Source organism: Spea bombifrons, chromosome 13, assembly GCF_027358695.1.
Source record: "Spea bombifrons isolate aSpeBom1 chromosome 13, aSpeBom1.2.pri, whole genome shotgun sequence".
NCBI lineage: Eukaryota > Metazoa > Chordata > Amphibia > Anura > Pelobatidae > Spea > Spea bombifrons.
This window is the reverse complement of record NC_071099.1, coordinates 5437374-5459483: the sequence shown is the minus strand read 5'-3', so window position 1 is coordinate 5459483 and position 22110 is coordinate 5437374. Positions and strand designations below refer to the sequence as shown.

Genomic DNA, 22110 nt, shown 5'->3' with positions numbered 1-22110 from the left:
ATTCCAGGAGTTCCTTGATTACATTACGTCCATCTTGCCGTTACATTACTTGCGAAAGTACAGTCTCAATCGCTATAACAGTTGTTTCTTCTGCCGAATGTGATTATGCCATCTTATTGTTGGTTGAGTGCTTTGCATGATGGACCCCTTAGCTTACTCGAAATATATATTTTACAATTAAAGATTCATTTGTTTATCCCAATGTGTAATTATGTACCGTCCTTGCCCGATTATAGGCCAGGGGTTTGGCGCAGGGATGTACACAATTCGTATTGCCCGACACCCGGGACATGCAGTTCTTGGCGCCAGGCAGGTGTTTTTTTTTTGGTCCATTTAGCCCTTGTGATGGGATACCTCCGTCAATAGCTGCTTCCTAGCTCTTACAAGAATTATATACGGTGTGGCAGAGAGCAGGGGATAATAATGGAAGGAGTGTATATATCCCCTTATATTTTGCAGGGTGGTTACCCTCAATAGTGTTTTACCAGCCCCAGGGAGATGTCTGGAATTATTGGATCTCTGTTAGGCTAGGTTTCCACTTGGGTTTTTGTCCTGCGTTTTTTTCCTGATGAAAAACGCCAGGAAAAACGCCAAGAAAACTGCCACCCCATTTACCTGCGTTTTGGCGTTTTTTCTGGAGTTTTTTCTGGCGTTTTAGCCTTTCTGTGGAAATTGCTTTTTTTGACCTTAGGCAGTTTTTCCAGCCTTTACAAGTTAGAAGTTTCACCCAGCTAAAAGGGATTAGGATAAATGGCAAGTATCTGCCCTCTCCTGATGTCATTTACTTGGTAGACCCTTTTGTCTCTTTTCTGTGGTTTGTAAGGCATGCTTTATTCCGAATGTCTGCTCCTCTGGGAAGATTGGCCCCAAATGATGGTGCAAATTGTTTGCTGTTGCTTTTGGCACGCAGGATCCAGTTGATGCGTTGGGTATGTTTGTTTGTAATGGCATGTTTGTTCCAAATGATGTAAAATTCAATATGAACCAGTCCAGGGCTTTGTTTTGTGTGAAACTGTTTGTTTTCAGCCTATTTCTCTTAGGACACACAGATACTGGGTTCATCCTCTGCATTGTAACTGTGGAAAAAACGCCATAAAAAACGCCAAGGCAATAAACCCACATGGCTTTTTCATGGCGTTTTTTCTCTCCCATAGACTTCTATTGGAGAAAAACGCCAAGATTTCTTGCAAAAAACGCCAGAGTGTCAACATGCTGCGATTTTGAAAAACTGCCACAGAGCCCAAAAAAGCAGAAAAACGCCAAAGAGGACTGAAAAAACGCCAAACAGAAAAACGCCAAGTGGAAATGGCATTTTGCGATTTCCTATTGAAGAACAGCTAACATCTGGCTGCAGCCGTTTTTCACTAAAAAAACGCCAGGTGGCGCTATTGGCGTTTTTATGGGCGTTTTTAGCAAAAAAAAACAAGTGGAAATCTAGCCTTAATTGTGTATTTTGGGTCCCTGGGGTGGGGCACTTGGAGAGTAGGGCGGGCCAGTGCTCCACGCCGCACTTTGTGAGCAGCCGAAGAACAGCAGGTGGGAATCCGGACCGGAGATTCATGGATGCTCTCAATAGTACTCACCTGTTTCCACTAATTAATGGGAGAGGCAGTTAAATAGCCTCCTGATCCGAGAGCAAGGAGAGATAATTTTGCTCCCTGAGAGAGAGGGAGAGAGTCGCTAAGCTACTGAGTGCTGCTATTATCACATGTATTCTGCCATTTTGTTTTGTTGGTGACGGATAAGCCATCCAACTGCAATTAGGTTGGAGAACCTTGTTTAGTTCAGGGCTTGACAAATTTGTTGTGAATCTAGGCGCCAGGTAAAAAAGTTAGGAGCCAGGATTTTTTTTAAACTAACAGTTGGTCAGGAGTGATCTGATCAACATCAGCCCACTTACTAAACTCACAGCATTTGACCTGGAAGCACCCTGGACTTTCAGGTCAGTGCTGGTTTTTTTTTTTATATATATTATTTTTTTTTTTAACTCTTTCGATGCTGATGTTCCATTGGAACACAGCATTGACTGATATTTAGTCCCCACAAGCTTGTGGGGACAAATGTTAACCCCTGCAATGCCACGAATGTGTCATACACAATTGTGGCATTGAAGGGGTTAATGCTGCACTGTCGCTCTCATGGAGCGATCAGGCAGCAGGGGAGGGTTGGGGCTGGCCTCCACACTCATGTGGAGACCGAAGAAGCCTCTCCCCTGTCCCTGAAGCTGCCTCTGGCAGCTGGGACTCAATGGCTGGTCTATAGACCAGCCATTGCAGGGGGGAGTCTCTGATGGCTTGTGGGGGCTCGTTTTTGCTGTTGCTGGTCTGTCTGTGCTTCCAGGCAGACCACCAGCAGCAGAGCCCCTTACAAAACGGGAATTAACCCCTAAATGCCACGATCGCGGCATTGAAGGGGTTAACGCTGCACTGTCGCTCTCATGGAGCGATCAGGCAGCAGGGGGATGTTGTGTCAGGTCCCCACACTTGTGTGGGGACCCAATCAACACACAACCCCCTTGCCTGAAGCTGCCTGTGGCAGCTGAAAACACGATTGCTGGTTTTGTAGCAACCGCGGTTTCAGCCTACAGGCTCACTCCGTGGGAGTGATCTCAGGCTCGGGGGCGGGCTCTGAGTGGCTGTACTGTCTGCCCAGACTCCTGGGCAGACAGCAGCAGCAGCGCCCCCGTGTGGTGACTCAGCCTCTTACATCCACAATTTTTTCTGGATGTAAGAGGCTGACAAAACCTAGGCTTTTGTCAAGCCCTGGTTTAGCTCATAAGAGCAAAGCTTTTGTTTTGATTTCTTTATTTTTCTGTTACGCCTGTTGTGAAAAATAAAAACAGGCCCAGCCTTTTATTTAACCCCCCTCGTGTCTGAGCCGTCTCTGCAACCTGGAAGACTGGTTGCAGAGTAAAGATTTCTGGACAAACTACCAAGTTAAGGGGTATTGTGTCACAATGGGCACACTCTCCAGTCACCCAAATCACTAGCTGAAGCTTAATGCAGGGTGAACTACATGAACTGTTTATTCACAGTGACACACAGGGTTTTTATTACAGACTTAAATTCATTTTCAACATAGTGGAATACAAGGGGGAAGAGACCGATTTAAAAAAACATCTTAGTGCACGGGGGGGGGTCAGAGATTAAACAGATTAACTGAAACAATAATTTGTCACTCCCTGGTTGCAACCTGGTAATCTGCCAGACACTATCTCCTCAGCAAGTGAATAGACAATATACTTCTGGTGGTAGCTGAAAACACGGGAAGACACAGGGAAAAGTTATGACATACAATAAATAATTGCAAATCATTTGTGTTGGCAAAGTATAGGACCAATCCCCACAGTCCCCAGAGCCTTTAATATTTCCTAAATATGGAAAAACCTGTACCAGGGGAAAAAATTAGTAGAAATTGACCCCTGTGCCTACACACAGGAGACTTTACAGGGTCAGAGCCCATAGTCCATAGGGAGGAGGCTGGTTCTTAGGCCTCTCCAGGGGCCCCAGTAATGGAGGGTTCCATCACAGGGTTAGGATCTAGGCCCCCTGCAGCGCTGCTGCCGGCCCTAATGCAGGGGCTTCTATGACGGAGAGCTTCCGGTGCTCCACTACAGTGGAGGTTGTATGCGTGCATCGAACAGATGTTCACCGGCTGCCAGAGATGAGGATCCTTTGCAGCGCTGCAGGGGACTTGTACGCTCCTCTCTGGCAGTATGTGAACGTCTGTGCGATGCACGCAGACAACCTCCGCTGCTGCCAACATCCCGTCATAGAAGCCCCTGCGGAAGTGGTGAACAGCAGCAGAGGTTGTCTGCATGCATTGAGCAGACATCCACCGACTGCCCCGGCTAAACACCAGGGACTCTATAAGTAAGATGCATTATGAATTAAGGGGGGGGGGCTTAAAATGGCTATTGGTTTTCCAAATTTCTGTTTGTATATAACATGCTTACTAACTGCATAAAAGATACCCAAAAAGTTAAAATACATGTTTTCCTGTTCATTAGGTAAAATACTGCTTTATTTTCTACTAAGGTGTATTTTTTTCTTTAAAAATAGCACCAAACTGTAAGGGTGTGGTCTATAAACGGGCCAGTACGGTATATTCCTAATGGTATGTGCCTACTGTATTCCTAATATCTGATAATACCATTATACAAGTTATGGTGGGTGAAGGTGATGGAAAACTTCCACTTAAAATTAAGGGGGTAGTAGAAGCATTATTAAACACTCATCTACAGACACCAGACAAGCTAGAAGGCTTGTTTTTTCCCTCAGAAATCTCATGGTGCTGCAACAACCACAAGAGATTCTGGGTAGGCACATGCAAATAAGGTCAACAATAATCACCTTTTGCCTCTATATCCACTTTATAGTGAATATAGTGTGTAGATGTGTTTAATAATCCGTCTACTACCCCCTTAATTTTAAGTAGAAGGGTTTTCCCATCACCTTTACCCACCATAATTTATGTAATCTTATTTCTTGTGCTACCCCAAGCCTCAAGTATTAAGCCGGTATCACAACCTCATGCTGGTGAGTCCCGTTAATGGCAAAACAGCTGTCAAAGGCTTCTCTGCCTTTTAGCTAAGATCAAGTGTAGTACCTCTAGGACAGGAGGGGGAAACACTGATCCTCTGGCCTTAGGGCCGGGAAAGCAATGGAGCCCGAGGTGCCGATTTACCCCGGCAGAAATGCTGGAGTCACTGTGTGCAGTCTTGCACGCCGCTGCACAATCTCGCTGGCGGTCTTCTCTCACTTCCTTTTCCCCTTGTACCATCCGGTCTTGGGGTTAAGATGACTTATTTCTGAACTTGGCTAGGCCAGAAATGGCCTGCCCTTATTTATTTTTTTAACTTATACATCACTACATTTTCACGAGTGCCAATTAATTTCTGTTTTTTTGGATTTCACGTTTTTTTTTTACTTCACGGCGAGGCCATTTTCACGTTTTTCGCACACAATTTGGTACTCACGTTTTGGACAATGTTTTCTTTTTAGAGGCAGTGAAGTCTAAACTTTGCTGGAGGAGGATTCTTCTCCAAAGAAGGGGTCACTTGCGGGAGTGACCTGAAGGCAAAGGAGTCTCACCCTTTGGGGTGAGATTCGAAGATCCGACCCTCCCATGGGGGGGGGTTTGTCTGGGTTCGTATCCTGGCTTCTGCTGCCCATGGCACAGAATGCAGCACCCAGGAGCACGCGCCTCGGGCTCCAAAAAAAAAAAAGTGCCCATGAGTGGTGATCTGGCTATTGCACCTATTACCCGAGTTTTGTCTAAAGTCTAAAGGCTGTCTTGTACAGCGGGCAATTACTTTCAAGGGATCCATGTATAAAGTGGATATAGAGGCAAAGGTGATAATTGTTAACTTTATTTGCATGCGTCTACCCAGAATCCCTTGTGGTTGTGGGAGCACCATGAGATTTCTGAGGGAAAAACAAGCCTTCTGGCTTGTCTGGCATCTGTAGATGAGTGTTATAGATAATGATAATGCATCTACTACCCCCTTAATATCTGATAAGGAAATGTTATTACCATGTTAGATTTAGTTAAATTTTTGTACAACAAACCCACACAATATGATTAAACTAGTTTATACAATAACAATACAATGTACCGTATTTGCTCGATTATAAGACCAAATGCTCTGAAAAAGACCCCTCGTCTTATAATCGGGGTCGTCTTATAATCAGACCTGAAATAGGTCTGACTATGAGTCTAAGATCCAAATCCCCCGCAGCGCTGCAGGGGACCTGGATCCTCCTGTCTTATGCCCCCCCAACTTTCCGTTGCTTCTGACACTCCCCGGTATGTGCGTGGAACTCTGATCTCTGACAGTTGGGGAAGGTCTGCGCGATGCATGCAGACAACCCCCGCTGCTAACCGCACCTCCTTCCGGCTGCAGAAGTTGCCTACGCGAATCGCGTAGACGTCTACCTGCTGCCTGGACAACACACCGGGGACTCAGAAGCACCGGTAAGTTTGGGGGGGGTGTTAAATGGGGGACATAAGGCATTTCTGAGGCAGAGTGCTCTATGAAATGCCTTTTAACCCCCTTAATGACACTCTGCCTCCAGAAATGCCTTTTAACCCTCTATATGCCACTCTGCCTCCTGAAATGCCTTATACCTCCCTATATGCCACTCTGCCCCATAATATACCTTTTAAGCCCCTAAATGCCAGAGTGGCATATAGGGGTATAAGGCAATTCTGGAGGCAGAGCGGCACATAGGGGGTCAAAAGGGGGTCAAAAGGCATATCATGGGGAACAGTGGTATTTAGAGGGTTAAAAGGCATATCATGGGGCATCAGCTTGCGATTTTAAGTTGATATTATTACGTTGTTGCCGAGTGAATTGGAGAAAGTCTACACGCTAGATACTACTTACTAGAAATTGTGCATAATACAAGTAATTGATACTTTATTCAAACTTTATTGAAATATTGTTTTTGCAGATTCTTGATCATAACCACCCCTACATAAGGGAAATATCTCGGCAGTGCCTCCAATTAACATCTTGAATCCTCATTGGACGTACATGTACACCCACTGGCTACTTTATTAGGTACACCTGTTGTCAGCGCAATCAGCCAATCACATGGCAGCAACTAAATTAATTTAGGCATGTGGACATGCAAGACAACTTGCTGAAGTTCAAACCAAGCATCAGAAAGGGGAAGAAAGGGGATTTAAGTGACTTTGAACGTGGCATGATTGTGACAGGTGTGCTGGTCTGAGTATTCCAGAAACTGCTAATCTACTGGGATTTTCAGGCACAACCATCTCTAGGGTTTACAAAGAATGCTCAGAAAAAGGGAAAATATCCAATGAGTGGCAGTGAAACTGAGGCTACCATTGGCACAGGCTCCCCAAAACTGGACAATGGAAGACTGAAAGAATGATGACTCGATTCCAGCTGTGACATTCAGATGGCAGGGCCAGACTTTGGCATAAACAACTTGCACACATGGATCCATCCTGCCTTGTATCAATGCGTCAGGCTGGTGATTGTGGTGTAGTAGTGTGGGGGATATTTCCGTGGCACACTTTGAGCACCTTAGTACCAATTGAGCAACTTTTAAACGCGACAGTCTACCTGAGTAATGTTGCTGACCATGTCCATCCCTTTATGACCACGGTGTATACCCATCTTCTGATGGCTACTTTCAGCAGGATAATGCAACATGTCACAAAGCTTACATCATCTCAACTGTGCTCCAAAGGCCTCCACAGTCACCAGATCTCAATCATATAAAGCATCTTTGGGATGTGGTGGAAAGGAAGATTTGCATCATGGATGTGCATCCGACAAGTCGGCAGAAACTGCATGATGCAATCAAGTCCATATGGATCAAAATCTCTGAAAAAAGTTTCCAACACCTTTATGCCACGAAGAATGAAGGCAGTTCTGAAGGCAAAAAGGGGTCCAACCCGGTAGTAGGTACAAGGTGTACCTAATAAGGTGGCCAATGAGCGTATGTTGGGCAGACTAGATGGGCCAAATGGTTCTTCTCTGTCAATTTCTATGCCCATTAAAAAAATAAATAAATAAAGCCCTTTAGGTCCTTACGTTCTGACTGTTGACAGCCTGGACTCCCCCTGTCAGCACAAGCCAGCTGCTTCTTGTTAAACTTTCGTTTGTAACGTTTGCCGTTACCATAAGGAATGCCTGACCAAGAAGTATAAACCATAAAGTGAGCTAAGTGATGCCATTGTGACATCACTGGCTCACATACACTGTTCTAGAGGTCCGTAAAAGAATCTTTATTCATAGTGCACTGCTAACAGTACCAAAGCAATTCTAAAAAAAGACCCCTTACCATCCCAGTGCCCTAGCTCTACAGTTAAAAACATACCCCCCGCCCCCATTTATTACTCCCAAACCGGTTAAGACAAAACTATAGGGTACTATATAAGAGAGGGATGCTGCCGAACACAAATTTATCATTGCTCATCAGGGGCACCTAAAGTGTAAAATCTGAATATTAAATTTATGAAAAAAAGAAAAACCCTGAATATAAGACGACCCTATAGGAAAAAAGTTTTACCAGTAAATGTTAATTCATGTAAACTATGTGAACAATAGTTTGTTAATAAAAGCTATGATTAAGAAAATATCTTTTTTCCAACCTGCCCCCCTGTTGTGGTTGGAGATGAAACTGTGCAATATTTGGTGCAAAAAAGATGGCCACCGACCATGTGCTCTTTTGTTCAGTCACAAAATGGCTGCTGAGCACGTGAAACTCAGGCAGAAGGCACAAGCTAAGTTAATAGTACCCAAATGCATTTGTAAACACCCCGAAACACTGATAAGTTTTGTACAACTATAATATAAGATGTACCAGGTATTTTGGCAGCAAATGTCTTGTACTAGCAGTTGATCCCAATTTAACAATCACTCGGGAACCGACACAGTTAATAATGTTTAATAAGAAATGTTAAAAAACATACCTACAAACATCAATACCATAGTACATGCGCTATGTTTAGCAGACTAGCATGGATCTACCCAAGTGATTTAAAATTAAAGTATAAAAATATGAAAATCGATACGATTTTAATACTTATCCAATCCCAGGTTATTTTACGGTGATGATGCTGGAACACGTGAGAAACAGGAGGGAAAAGCCTTTCATACTTCCTGCAGCTCTAATGTGGGTCTTCCTCTCTCCCTCCTCTCCAAGATGCAATTCCTCTCTTCCACTTAAGGCATGGGATTAAATCCCCTTTTGCCTTGCCCATTCTCCCCCTACTCTCCTCCCATTCCCTGCCTCCGAACAAGCATTCCCTAAAAAACTAGGAAAACTGATTTTGGCCATGCTTACAGTAGTGACCAGATAGAACTGGTCACTACCGGTTTCCAGGACAGTAAAGGCCACTTCTTTTGTTTGAAATTAACCCTTCCAGTGCTGGAGACTGCCACTTACCCAGGGAATATCTACTAAATGGGGAATCTCAGAGTTTATAACTTAGGGAGTTATGGGCGCAAAAGCACAAATAGCACCAACAAATGTACCTCATTTTTCATGTCCATAACACCCCCCAGTTATGCACATCTGCCCCCAGGCTTGCCACTCTGCCCCAGAAATGCCTTATACCCCCTATATGCCACCGTGCCCTATGATATGCCGGACTAAGCACCGGGGACTCAGAAGCACCGGTAAATTGGGAGGGGGGCATAACACAGGAGGATCCAGGTCCCCTGCATCTGAGTCCCCAGTGCTTAGTCCGGGCAGCGGGTAGAGCTCTACGCGGATCAGAGTTCCACGCACATACCGGGGAGTGTCAGAAGCACCGGTAAGTTGAGTGAGGGCATAACACAGGAGGATCTAGGTCCCCTGCATCGCTGCGGGGGATCTGGATCTTAGTCTCATAGTCAGACCTATTTGAGGTCTGATTATAAGACGACCCCGATTATAAGATGAGGGGTATTTTTCAGAGCATTTGCTCTGGAAAAAAACGCGTCTTATAATCGAACAAATACGGTATTCATTTGAAATATAAATGCTGGCACACCTTCCTCATTCTAAACAGGACATAATGAAAGGTTATCATAAAAAACATGAAGATTAAAGGGACTTATGATGATTGGTTTAAACTTATTAAGTGTGAAGCCCAAGGTACCCTAATAACTGAATGGTCTGAAGGTTCACTTGTTACAATATTTCCATTCCATTGTTGCCGAACTAGATTTAGGTGATTTAGAGGAATCATGGTCCTACTTGTAATTGACTCAATTGTTGCAAGATTGTGAAGCCAGGGGAAAAAGAAAGGATTCACTAGTCTCCAAATGGAGCTAGGTGCTTCTCAAGTTCAGGCAAAAGATACCCAGGTAGAATATTAAACATTGGGCTCAAAGTCTGATGCTTTAACTCTTCAGTAACAGCTCAACGCGCAATTCTCAAAATGTCAACAGGAAATTGTACATGTAAGAAATCCTTTTCATGATATTTCACTTTCACTTTAGGCTTGAACGCAGCATGCGTGCTAGGAAAATGTGTTTTTAATCACTTGACATAACTCTTAGAGGGTCTGTGGTCTTGATTGCTCTTTGGTCACGGAAATGTCTATACGATATATCTAAGACAAACGATTATCTAACAGTACAAATACATATCTTCTCATGTTGAACATCCAGGTGACGGAGAGGTTGCAACCAACACCCTTGCGAATAAGACTCTCTCAATGTTTGAATAAGCTAAAAAGGGTACCAAGATGTCACCCATACCTGTCTACGATGCCCCTAATCCTCTATCTCCCCTTAACATCAACAATGAGAAGGCAGAAGTCTTCCTTGGAAATACCAGGAGCACTATACCCACTAGTCAGGGAAGATGCCCCATGAGTACTTTCAGATCACCTTGCCTCCTCACCAGCATCTCCCAACACAGGGACCTCATCAGGAGAGGCACCCCGACCCACAACGCTACGGCAGAAGATGCAGGTCAACTTTAGGTGCTCTAGTCCCACCCAACCAAATAGGATGTTAGAAACATAATGGGTGAAGTGAAGCAGGCACTGTAAGTGGAGGTGGTGGTCCCAAGGGCAGAAATTGTGGGTGTGGAGCAGCGCATGATGGTGCAGAAAGCTTAACAGAATTAGAACGCATATCACCGTCACACAATGTGGCGTTCAGGGATCTTGGAAGGGCACTTCATCTCCCTTGTTGACTGCAGCACAGTCTACAATACAAAACACCTTACCTCAGAGTAGATAGGTGCCACGAAGTGCTGCACCCTGCTTAAGGCGAAACGCTACTGACTTTACTATACCAAATTATATGGACTTTACCTTACTTGCCATATGGAATTCCAGGTCCCTGGTGACCGCTCTCATCTTTCTCATTGACTTTGACACTGCTCACACTACATACAGGAAAACCTTTACAAGCACACCATTCAGGAAGTAACAGAATACGATACTAAGTGCAATAAATGTGAAAATAAAATACAACTTAATAAAGTGGGGGGGGTTTCAAGCCCCAGAGAAAATGAAAGAAAACTATATCTAGTACTAAAGTGTATTTTCCCTTTAGGACATGAAGCCATTGAATATGTGACATCACATTGTGACAACATTTTCATAATCGATTAGTTGGCCAATTATTTTTTTGATTAATCGGATAAAAAAATGTAAATTTTTCATTTATTTAAAATAATTTAATAAAGTAACGTAGGATGTAAAAAACAAACAGCAGAATAAAAAAAAAACTTTGATAAAAATGCATTTCTTGTTTTTATTGCCCAACCTGCCCCCCCCCCGTTATGCACATTTGAGCCCAGGCTTGCCACATTGCCTCCCAGATATGCCATATTGCTCTCCCCACATATGCCTTATATACCCCATATGCCTTATACCCCCAGATACGTCACTCCATCTTCCCCAGGTATGCCGTATACCCCCCTGATATGCCATAGTGCACTCATATATTTGCAGACTCGTTCACAGACACAATACTTTTATAAATAAATACATTAATAATCTTCACTGCCCCCAGGATTTAGATTCCCCTCAGTTTGCCCCCCTTTACCTCTAACTGCACCTTAGTCATCAGCATTAAATTAACCCTGAAGAGAAGACCCCATCAACCACAACTGCCCCTAAATGAACCCTGAAGACCCCATCAACCACAACTGCCCCTAAATTAACCCTGAAGACCCCATCAACCACAACTGCCCCTAAATGAACCCTGAAGACCCCAACCGCCCCTAAATTAACCCTAAACACCCCATCAACCACAACTACCCCTAAATTAACCCTGAAGACCCCATCAACCACAATTAACCCTAAACACCCCACTAACTATGCTGCAAGAAACAGATTTGTATTATTTGAGCCTGAGACTAGCTTAGCGCACCGACATTTTTTCTTTTCCCTGTTTGCACATATTTGAGGTTGTTGGCTCCTCATCAGTCTGGTTGCAGCTTGCTGTCCAGGGGTTAATGGGGAGGAGGTTTAATTGCACCTCCCCCAACACATTAATAAGGTTTTGGCAGCAGTATAAACTGCTTTGTGTGCCCACTATGTAGGAGGTGAGAGTAGGTTCTCACCCTATTGAGAGTGTGCCTTGACGTGGCGGGTGAGCTTAATTATGCTTTGGCCAATTCATATAACCAAAACCTCTCATTTATATTATGTTTACATATTTGTTGCCAACTTTATTAGGGTAAGAAGCGCAGACAGTTTTTGTTTTTTGTATACCCCACTAACTATAACTGCCCCTAAATTAACCCTAATTACCCCACTAACTATAACTGCCCCTAAATTAACCCTAAACACCCCACTAACTATAACTGCCCCTAACTTTCAGCAGCCCAAATATTAATTTTATACTCACCAGTTAGATGAGTTCTTGAGCCATTAGGACAGTATATGAAATGGGTGGGGCCAATCAGCACTTTGGCCCTGCCCCTTTCTCTATGTCCCTCCTTGCAGCCAATCGGCAGTGACTGCAGGGAGGGACTGGAAGAAGGAATTGGGTGGGCCAATGGGCAGTGACTGCAGGGAGGAACTGTAAGTAGGAGCTGCTGCAAATAATGGATAATGAAATTTGTTGTCAACGAACATCAGAGTTAAAACTTGGGCTAGGGAAGGGGCATGCATCTATCTATACCCCGATAGATACCTCAAATAACTAGTGAGGCATGCTTCATACCACTACTCTTCTGCCTCATTCCTAGAACTAAATAGCTGAGAGCGAAACGACGCATGTTTTCCTGACTACATACTAGCTTTGTCCGACAAGCTCTGGGCACAGGTCTTTCAAACGGTCTGTTAAATGGGAAATACTACTAGAAAAAGAAACTGTATTGAAGTTTATTCGCTGGTAAACATTTTACCTGTTTTGATTGGAAACTGGGAATAGATTTTTTTAAATATGGGTTTTATGGGTGGGGGGGATATCATGGTTTTTCTGAAAACAATATATGGTTATTTTTCTACATGGGGAGTTTCGGTGGAATATCACTTACATATGCCAGAGAACACATTTGACCCGTTTCTGATAAGAATATGGCTATAATTCCACATTATGGGTGGAATATCACGATTACAAATGCCAAATAACATATTTAACCCCTTAACCTCAAAATGCATTGTTTTCAATGGGTTTAGGGACCGCCCATTGTCCTTAAGGGGTTAATCTAGCTATTGTCACGAAAGGTACAAAAATAAAATCAGCCATTGCCAAGAAGGGTGTAATGTAGCAAATAAAGAAAGTAACTTCATCTCTCTTTTCCAACAGTTTTTTTTAAGAAATATGCCGCACATCAATTTCCCATCCTTTTCTACCAGTATCCTAACTCTTAAATTAATTCGTTTAGCTATCCCCGTTTTTTAACAAGTCAAAAACAAACAAAAACTACTTACATGGATATACAAAGCTGCCTCTTCTGTATGTAAATACCGCTTAGCGAGCCTCCTTGTAAACACGAAAATTGATTTTCCTTCGGCACGTTTCAATAACAGGGGTATTTTAGAATAGAGTATTCTCATTTTCATAAACAACAAATACACTTCCAACTTCTACTTTCACGAGACCACACTAACCACGTGTTAACTATTTTTATATCCTTATTTTGCTACACTTACACAGTATAATCTACCGGTGAATATATTCAGTCTCGTCCCTACCCTCCGAGAACTAACATTGACGCCATCTACCGGCGCTTATTTACATACATTAAGTAATTAATAAGGCGTTTTTTTTTAAGTTATTTATCCTTCTAATGTAGAATATACAATATTCGCCCAATATTTATAAGATTTAACACTAATTGAAAGTGGAGTCGTTGACCAAATTGAATAATATCACAGTCGAAAACCGCTTCAGAATTTAGGAAATGTTTCACGAATCGCTCTGGAACGAGGAAGCTAGTTTCCACCGGAAATATATGGCTGCTCTTGTAAAACGTCACTAAGCTTGTAGGAACAACAGCCATCTTTGATTCAGGCAAGAAGCAGCAATCGTCACAGTTACCCGGTCTGGCACGAACTTAGATTTTTTTTTTTGTATCGTACATGGCCATGCTTCAGTAAACGGTGTACTGTCTTTTGCACTGGGAACATGGCATCCAGTTCTAAATTGCTGAAGCTTGGCCGCCATTACAAATTGGTGACAGGATCTGCGCTCGTTTTGCTATTTGTACAGGGCCTGGTTGTCTGGAGTTTCAGCGGCCTCGAGGAAGCGGAAGATGTAAGGAAGCTAAACATTTGTAATTGATATGATTTAAAATTAAATAATTAGGCAAGATGTCAAAGGTGAACGTGTCTGCAAAGTTGTGATTGAGCCTGTTGACGCTTGAGATAAGTTAAAGGAAAATGTTCCAGTGATTGACAATAAAACAACGTAGGATGTATCAGGTTTGAAATAAATTACATACAAAAAACTTTCAAAAAGGCTTAGATAGTATTGTCCCTAATGGAATAGACCTGTACATCTTGCGTATCAGCAATTATCGTAGTTATTTGCGTTTCAAACTGTGTATATGTTAACGTTTGAAGGGACACTCCACCATCATATCCTATTTAATGCATATGATATATGTGATGTCACCTTTCAAAGTCTTGGGGGTGAGGGTTGCTGATTATCCAAAATGCACCCTGCCCCAATTGTCTTCCATGCATGATGTGACTGTTGCAGAATGCAATGGCATAGTTAACACTTCCTAGGCAGGTCTAAAATATGTCAAGTAGTGTCTTAAAGAGACCATTCACACTAATTTATTATTACAAACATGGGGTTAAAAGCAAATCTGTCACAGTTCCTAAATCCTACATTTTATAGTGATATCAGTAAATGTCAGGAAAGTGCTCCCATTTAAAGATGCGTTAAATAGCCAGTAACATATTTTGCACCATGTTACATGTTACCCAAATTGTGCTGTGCTTGAGGCTTCCAAGTCACAAGAACTAGCTAGTAAAATACCAGTGGTAGGTGAGAATGCATGAAACATAGGAAGAAATGACTACTACTTACTAGTTTTTTTTTTTTTGCGACAAGTATTACATTACTGTTTTTTTTACAGCCATAGAATAATAACATAAAGCATGAATGCTGTTCCCTTCATAGGTGGCCAGGATAGGAGGTAATTAGGATGTTGGAGAAACTAAACCATAGATCGGCTGCGCTGATTTGCATGAAGTAAAATGCAGCACACATTTAGCATAACAATTAGGTTGGCGTGCTTCTTTAAATCATTAAGAATTAATTTATGTTTATGGGAAAATGACTTTATTAGCATTACACTAATTAATCATGATGATGTGGTGCTTGAAAAGGGAATATCTACCTACAGTGATAATCAGAAGTTTATTGGAACCATGTGAAGTAAAAATGTTTACAGCACAGAATTTAATGCTTAAAGAAAAATATGTTTAATGGGACATTCCCTTTAACTACCACTATGCTTAGTTAAATTACCAGCAAGCCTGTTGGTGAGAATAATGACATGCTAAAAAACAAAAACTTATGGAAGGTGTGTATAAGCACACTTATGTGTTGGTGGGTAACACTCGTATAAAAGTACCCCTATCCACCACAAGAATATTATCATGGTACTGCAAAACAACCCCACACGTCTTACTGTGTGTGCACAATTTAAAGAACATATCAATATGTAAACAAAATTACCATGGTCTATCAAGTTGTTAACAAAGATATTAAATGGCACCTTAAAAACCAATTGATATCAGCTAGAAACAAACATAAAGAGAACAAAAAATAATGTTTATTATATAAGATAAATGTGTAATATAAGATTAGATGGACTCTTGCCTTAGAAAGAAGCAGCCAGCTGCTCCGATCTATACGTACATGTGAATGTTTGTTTATAATGCTAAAAAAAAAAAAAGAAGCTTTCTGCAGAGTCCCCCAATGTCTCAGGCACTTTGAATTCACCGGAGCCGTGACCTTAGCTGTAGCAAAAGAAGCAGTTTTATATGCTACTCATTTCACTGCTTATAGCTTCTTCAAGGTGCTTTCAGTGGGAGATAACTTCCTTCCCTTTTATACTATTCTGTTTAGTGTGGTGTGATTCGATCTTAATTAGTCTGTTTATGGTTCATAGATATCAAATAAAATTTGATTACTTTTGAAACATGTTATGGTAGGTTAGAGATTACAATTGTCCCTTATATTTATATAGCTCTCCTTTTAAAGGAGATCTATATATATGTGTTTTATATCTTGCCTTTAAAGGAGAGCTATATAAATATAATGGACAACACATCCTGGACAATGTTCTGTTACCTACAGCAGTGGTCCCCAACCTTTTTGGCACCACGGACCATGGGAGGGGTATTTTGGGTTTGATTCAAGTGCATTACATTTATTGTGCATTTTACTTTATTATTAAATTTAAAATATAATGAAATATATTTGCAGCTTCCCTGGATGTCTTTCCATCCATAAAAAGCACGTAAAATTGTGCCATCAAGGGTCCCTGTGGAAAGTTTAGCAATTTATTTATATATATATATTCAATTAAAGATTTTTTACTTTTTTTTTTGCTCTGTGCCACCTTCTCTTGGATTGCGTATAGATGGGAGTCTTTGATTGAGAAACCCCACCCCCACACACACCTGTCAAATAATAGAAGGGAACCACACATACTAGGGAGGAACAGAGTGCTAAACCAGATAGAAAGGAGCAACCCACTGCCCCTAAGGCAAGAGTCCATCTAACCTAATATTACACATTTATCTTATCTTAACAACACCACGCTATGTTTCTTATTTGTTCTCTATACACTCACTGGCCACTTTATTAGGTACACCTGTTCCATTGCTTGTTAACACAAATAGCTAATCAGCCAATCACATGGCAGAAACTCAATGCATTTAGGGATGTAGACGTGGTCAAGACAACTTGCTGAAGTTCAAACTGAGAAACAGAATGGAGAAGAAACAGGATTTATATGACTTTGAATGTGGCATGGTTGTTGGTGCCAGACGGGCTGGTCTGAGTATTTCAGAAACTGCTGATCTATCGGGATTTTCACGCACAACCATCTCTAGGGTTTACAAAGAATCGTCCGAAAAAGAAAATATCCAGTGAGTGACAGAGAAGAATGGACAGATGGATTCGAGATGACAGAAAAGCAACAGTAACTCAAATAACCACTCATTGCTACCAAGGTATGCAGAATACCATCTCTGAACGCGCAACACGTCGAACCTTGAAGCAGATGGGCTACAGCAGCAAAAGACCACACTTTGTACCGCACCTGTCAGCTAAGAATAGGAAACTGAGGCTACAGTTCGCACAGGCTCACCAAAATTGGACAATAGAAGACTGGATGAACATTGCCTGGTCTGTTGAGTCTCGATTCCAGCTTTGACATTCAGATGGCAGTGTCAGACTTTGGCGTAAACAACATGAAAGCATGGATCCATCCTGCCTTGTATTAACGGTTCAGGTGGTGGTATAATGGTGTGGGGGAAATTTTCTTGGCACGCTTTGGGCCCCTTAGTACCAACTGAATGTTTTCAGCACCTTGTAAAAAGTATGCCACTAAGAGTGAAGGCAAAAGGAGGTCCAACCGGTACTAGCAAGGTGTACCTAATAAAGCGTCCAATGAGTGTATGTCTCTTGAGGATATCAATTGTTTTTGAAGATACCATTTCTATGGAAGAGTCTGATAACATCTTTATTGATTTAACCTAAGGAAAGTGTTTTCTCTTTGTGTGCCCATGGTGATTGTCTTTAAAAATGTAAAAGGAGATCTTTTGGAATACCGATACATTTGCCAACTCAAGTTGTATGCTTCTAGGCTAAGTATATTTTTTATTCATTATATAATTAACAAGGCATTCTGCTACAGCAGGACTGTAACTTCTAAAATGTCAGTATTTACAGCAAGAAAATGTGTAGATTTGATGGGCCAAATTGTTCTTATCTGCTGTCAAGCTCTGTTTCCATATATCAAGTTTGTGTGTGTGTGTGTGTGTGTGTGTGTGTGTATGTAAGATACAGTTGTCTTTCTATTATATATGTGTTTATATGCTGAGGGGAGTCTGTACAGCTTTACTGCAGTATTTTCTTGGTTTTATTGCAGAATTCACTTCTAAGAAGAAATCTTAGTCCAGACAAGACAGGGCTTTCCAAAGACCCTGATAGTTCAGCAGGGCACAAATTTGGGAAATGGAGGGTAAAAGCAGAACGAAGAAGCAATGTGAGAACTAAAGCATTAAGAAATGCCACAAGACTTCCATGGAATCCACAAGTTAATGTAAACCCGGAGGCCTGGCTCAACATGACTAGAGAAGAAGATCCTGGCAGTGTAGAAGGTGCACCTGGCACAGCTGGCCATAGGTTTACTCCAAAGTGTGAAATCACTGGCAAGGATGCCCTCTCAGCTCTTGCACGAGCCAGCTCGAGACAATGTCAGAAGGAGATTGCAGATGTGGTATGTCTGCACCAGGCAGGGCAACTTATGCCACAAAGAGTACCAAGAAACTGCCAACTGACAGGTAGTGACAATCAATGCAGTGGAATGATTAAGACTACTGGCTGTACGAATAGCCTCCAAATTATTTTTTTTAAAGAAAAATTTATATCTTTAGAAAAAGTACACATCAGTGGAATAGTAAAACTGTATTCTACCAAACATACTGTATTTTAACATTTTTGGTATCTATTATGCAGTTAGCCAACATATATTACATACAACCAGAAAACCAATAGCCAATGCACCTTACTTATAGATATGCCACTCTGCCCCCCCCCTATATATATATATATATATATGCTTTGTGCTAGACCGTAGGCTTGTAGAGAGGTATCCGGATGTTTAGTTAGAGCCGGACAGGCTTAGAGTTTGTTTTGTTTACAAGGTGCTCTGTGCCTACGGCCAGGGGAGGGCTGGCAGCCTAAGGCCTGGGGGGGCAAGTCTAGTCAACTGGCCCATTGCACCATCAAAGTGGCTGCGAGCGACATTGAAAGTGGCCGCCGTGCGGCAGTCACTTCACCAGCGCCTAATGAAATTAAAGTGGCCGGCGTGCACGCACCACATGCCTCAGCTCTTCATCACACCCCTTTTAAGACGTGGGAAGGGGAGCTGAGGCATGGCCGTTGGGTCTGACAGCCGCATGATGCAGGGGCATACCTAGAGTTTTTGGCACCTGTGGCAGACCCTGTATGTGGCACACCCCCCCCACACACACACTTTACAACTGCATAGTTTCTATGGTTAGGCAAACATTGACAGGGGTACAGCAAAATTGTTATCATTATATACTTAGGGGTTACGCAGCACCACCGTCAATGTGTGCCTATACATTGAGCCAGACACTGACAACCCCTATCACTATATACTAAGCCAACCATTGATGTGGGTGTAGGCTTACCACTTTAGTGACTGGCATAGTATATGATGCACCGAAATGAAAATTCTGGACTGAAACTAAAAATTCAGCATTCACTTGGCCAAAACTGAAAAAAAAAACAAAAAAAAAACTTTAAAATACTTTATTAAAAGTAACACCAAAATTAGACAAAAAAATCAACAACAATATTAACATATATATATATATATATATATACACACACACACACATATATATATAACAACAATCACGATCCTATCATGCCCAGGTTCTAGCGTGTGCTGGCTGACTTAGCATGATAGGAGTGTGATTGCTGTTTGCAATTATATATATATATATATATATATATATATATATATATATATATATATATATATATAATTAATACTGTCATTGAATTATTCTGTCCAATAAAAGTGTTAACGCACCGAAGTTGGACCAAAAAATAAGTTATAACAGCAATCACACTCCTATCATGCCTAGGCAGCCACTACATGCTGGAATCTGGGCATGAAAGGAATGTGATTACGGACTCCCTATGCCAAGCTATCCCCCAACACTTACACATCCATGCTATCTGAAACCCTCATTCACAAACATTCAGCATAACACCCATCACTCTCACACACTTACATTCAGCATAACACCCATCACTCTCACACACTTACATTCAGCATAATACCCATCACTCTCACACAGTTACCACACAGCAATTGCCCCCCTGCCCCCGGCCCAGCCCGCCCCTGCCTACGGCATCTAAATAAACACGCTTTACGTTTGAAACCTGCGTGAAGACTGTCATTGCCGCCCCATGCGTGAGCTGTTCCCTACAGTATATACATGTGTGTGTATTAGGGCTGAAACAACTAATCGATAATAATCGATAATGAAAATCGTTGTCAACGAATTTCATCATCGATTAATCGGATCGATTTTTATCGATTATAAAAAGAGGTTTTTTTTCAGAGCAAATGCTCTGAAAAACTCCTCTCCTTATATAATCCGACCTCAAACAGAGATCGGATTATAACACCGGAATCCAGATCCCCCGCAACGCTGCAGGGGACCTGGATTCCCCTCACTTCAGTCTCTCTCCCCCTCCCATCTGCCTCCTCCCCCTCCCATACATCACTCTGCCTCTCTACCCGGCACCGTTACTGACAGGCACTTTCCCTGCAGCTTCATAGAAGCCTCAGTGTAAGTGAAGGTGAGTAACGGAGTCTGTCTGTGCGATGTAGACCCCCACCGGCTGACAGAGAATCATCCTCTCTGATAGCCGGTGAGGGTCTGCATCGCACAGACAGACTCCGTTACTGCCCTTCAGTAATGGAGCCGGGTAGAGAGGCAGAGCAGTGTATGGGAGGGGGGAGGAGTCAGAGGGGTGTATGGGAGCCACCCTCCAATACACCACTCTGGCTCCTCCCCCTCTCATACGCCACTCTGCCTCTCTACCCGGCTCCCTGGTGTCTTGTCAGAAACGGAGGTTCACAGGAGGCAGAGTGGAGTATGGGAGGGGGGAGGAGGCAAAGTGATGTATGGGAGGGGGAGGAGCCAATGTGATGTATGGGAGGAGGCAGAGTGGAGTAGGGGAGGGGGAGGAGCCAGAGTGGTGTATGGGAGGAGGCAGAGTGGAGTATGGGAGGGGGAGGAGCCAAAGTGATGTATGGGAGGGGAGGAGGCAGAGTGGAGTATGGGAGGGGGAGGAGCCAAAGTGATGTATGGGAGGGGAGGAGGCAGAGTGGTATATGGGAGGGGAGGAGCCAAAGTGATGTATGGGCGGGGAGGAGGCAGAGTGGTGTATGGGAGGGGGAGGAGCCAGAGTGGTGTTTGGGAGGGGAGGAGCCAGAGTGGTGTATGGGAGGGGGAGGAGCCAGAGTGGTGTATGGGAGGGGGAGGAGCCAGAGTGGTGTATGGGTGAGTTATAGTGGTGTATGGGGGGTATTATGAATTTTTAGGGCATATAGGGGGTATAAGGCATATGGATATTAGGCATATCAGGGGGGCATAAAACAAATCTGGGGGTAAAAGGTATATCAGGGGGCTCAGTTGCATATCACTGGCATATAAGGAGTATAAGGCATATCAGGGGCACAGTGGCATATCAGGGGGCACAGTGGAATCTGGCATATAAGAGGTATAAGGCATATATGGGGGCAGAGTGGCAAGCTGGGGGTCAGATGTGCATAACTGGGGGCAGTTTGGTAAATAAAAAAATCTAAACAAGGCTTTTTTCTCAGTTTTTATTAAATATGAAAAATAGTTAACATATGAATTAATATTTACTAGTAACTTTGTATTAAAACCTAGTTTGAGAAGCACTGTGTTTGGGTTCTTGTAGCTTTTATTATTATGTCAGTGAAATAAGAAGGTGAATAGAGAGAGGCCATTGCAATAAAGAAATGAAACTGTAAATTGTACGTTTTTTTATTGCAATTTTTCTTCAATTTAAAATAATGTATTTTTTTATCCGATTAATCGATTAATCGACAAAATAATCGGCCAACTAATCGATTATTAAAATAATCATTAGTTGCAGCCCTAGTGTGTATATATGTATATACGTGTGTGTGTATGTATGTATATACGTGTGTGTGTGTGTATGTATATACGTGTGTGTGTGTGTATGTATGTATATACGTGTGTGTGTGTGTATGTATGTATATACGTGTGTGTGTGTGTATGTATGTATATACGTGTGTGTGTGTGTATGTATGTATATACGTGTGTGTGTGTGTATGTATATACGTGTGTGTGTGTGTATGTATGTATATACGTGTGTGTGTG

The 22110-nt window shown here is 42.4% G+C and overlaps 2 protein-coding genes across 3 annotated transcripts in view; one reads left to right on the top strand and one right to left on the bottom strand.

Moving 5' to 3' along the window:
* Positions 1-13666, bottom strand: part of RSAD1 (radical S-adenosyl methionine domain containing 1) — a 67158-nt gene extending 53492 nt beyond the window's left edge. For both annotated transcript variants that reach the window (XM_053453333.1, XM_053453334.1), the window contains exon 1: positions 13369-13666. In XM_053453333.1, the coding sequence (XP_053309308.1) occupies positions 13369-13500 (132 nt within the window). In that variant the 5' untranslated portion in view covers positions 13501-13666. The remainder of the gene's footprint in view (positions 1-13368) is intronic.
* A 284-nt stretch (positions 13667-13950) lies between these two features.
* The window catches only part of XYLT2 (xylosyltransferase 2), a 31275-nt gene continuing 23115 nt past the window's right edge, over positions 13951-22110 (top strand). The window contains exons 1-2 of the mRNA XM_053453331.1: positions 13951-14194; positions 18057-18471. Of these exons, the coding sequence (XP_053309306.1) occupies positions 14066-14194; positions 18057-18471 (544 nt within the window). The 5' untranslated portion in view covers positions 13951-14065. The remainder of the gene's footprint in view (positions 14195-18056; positions 18472-22110) is intronic.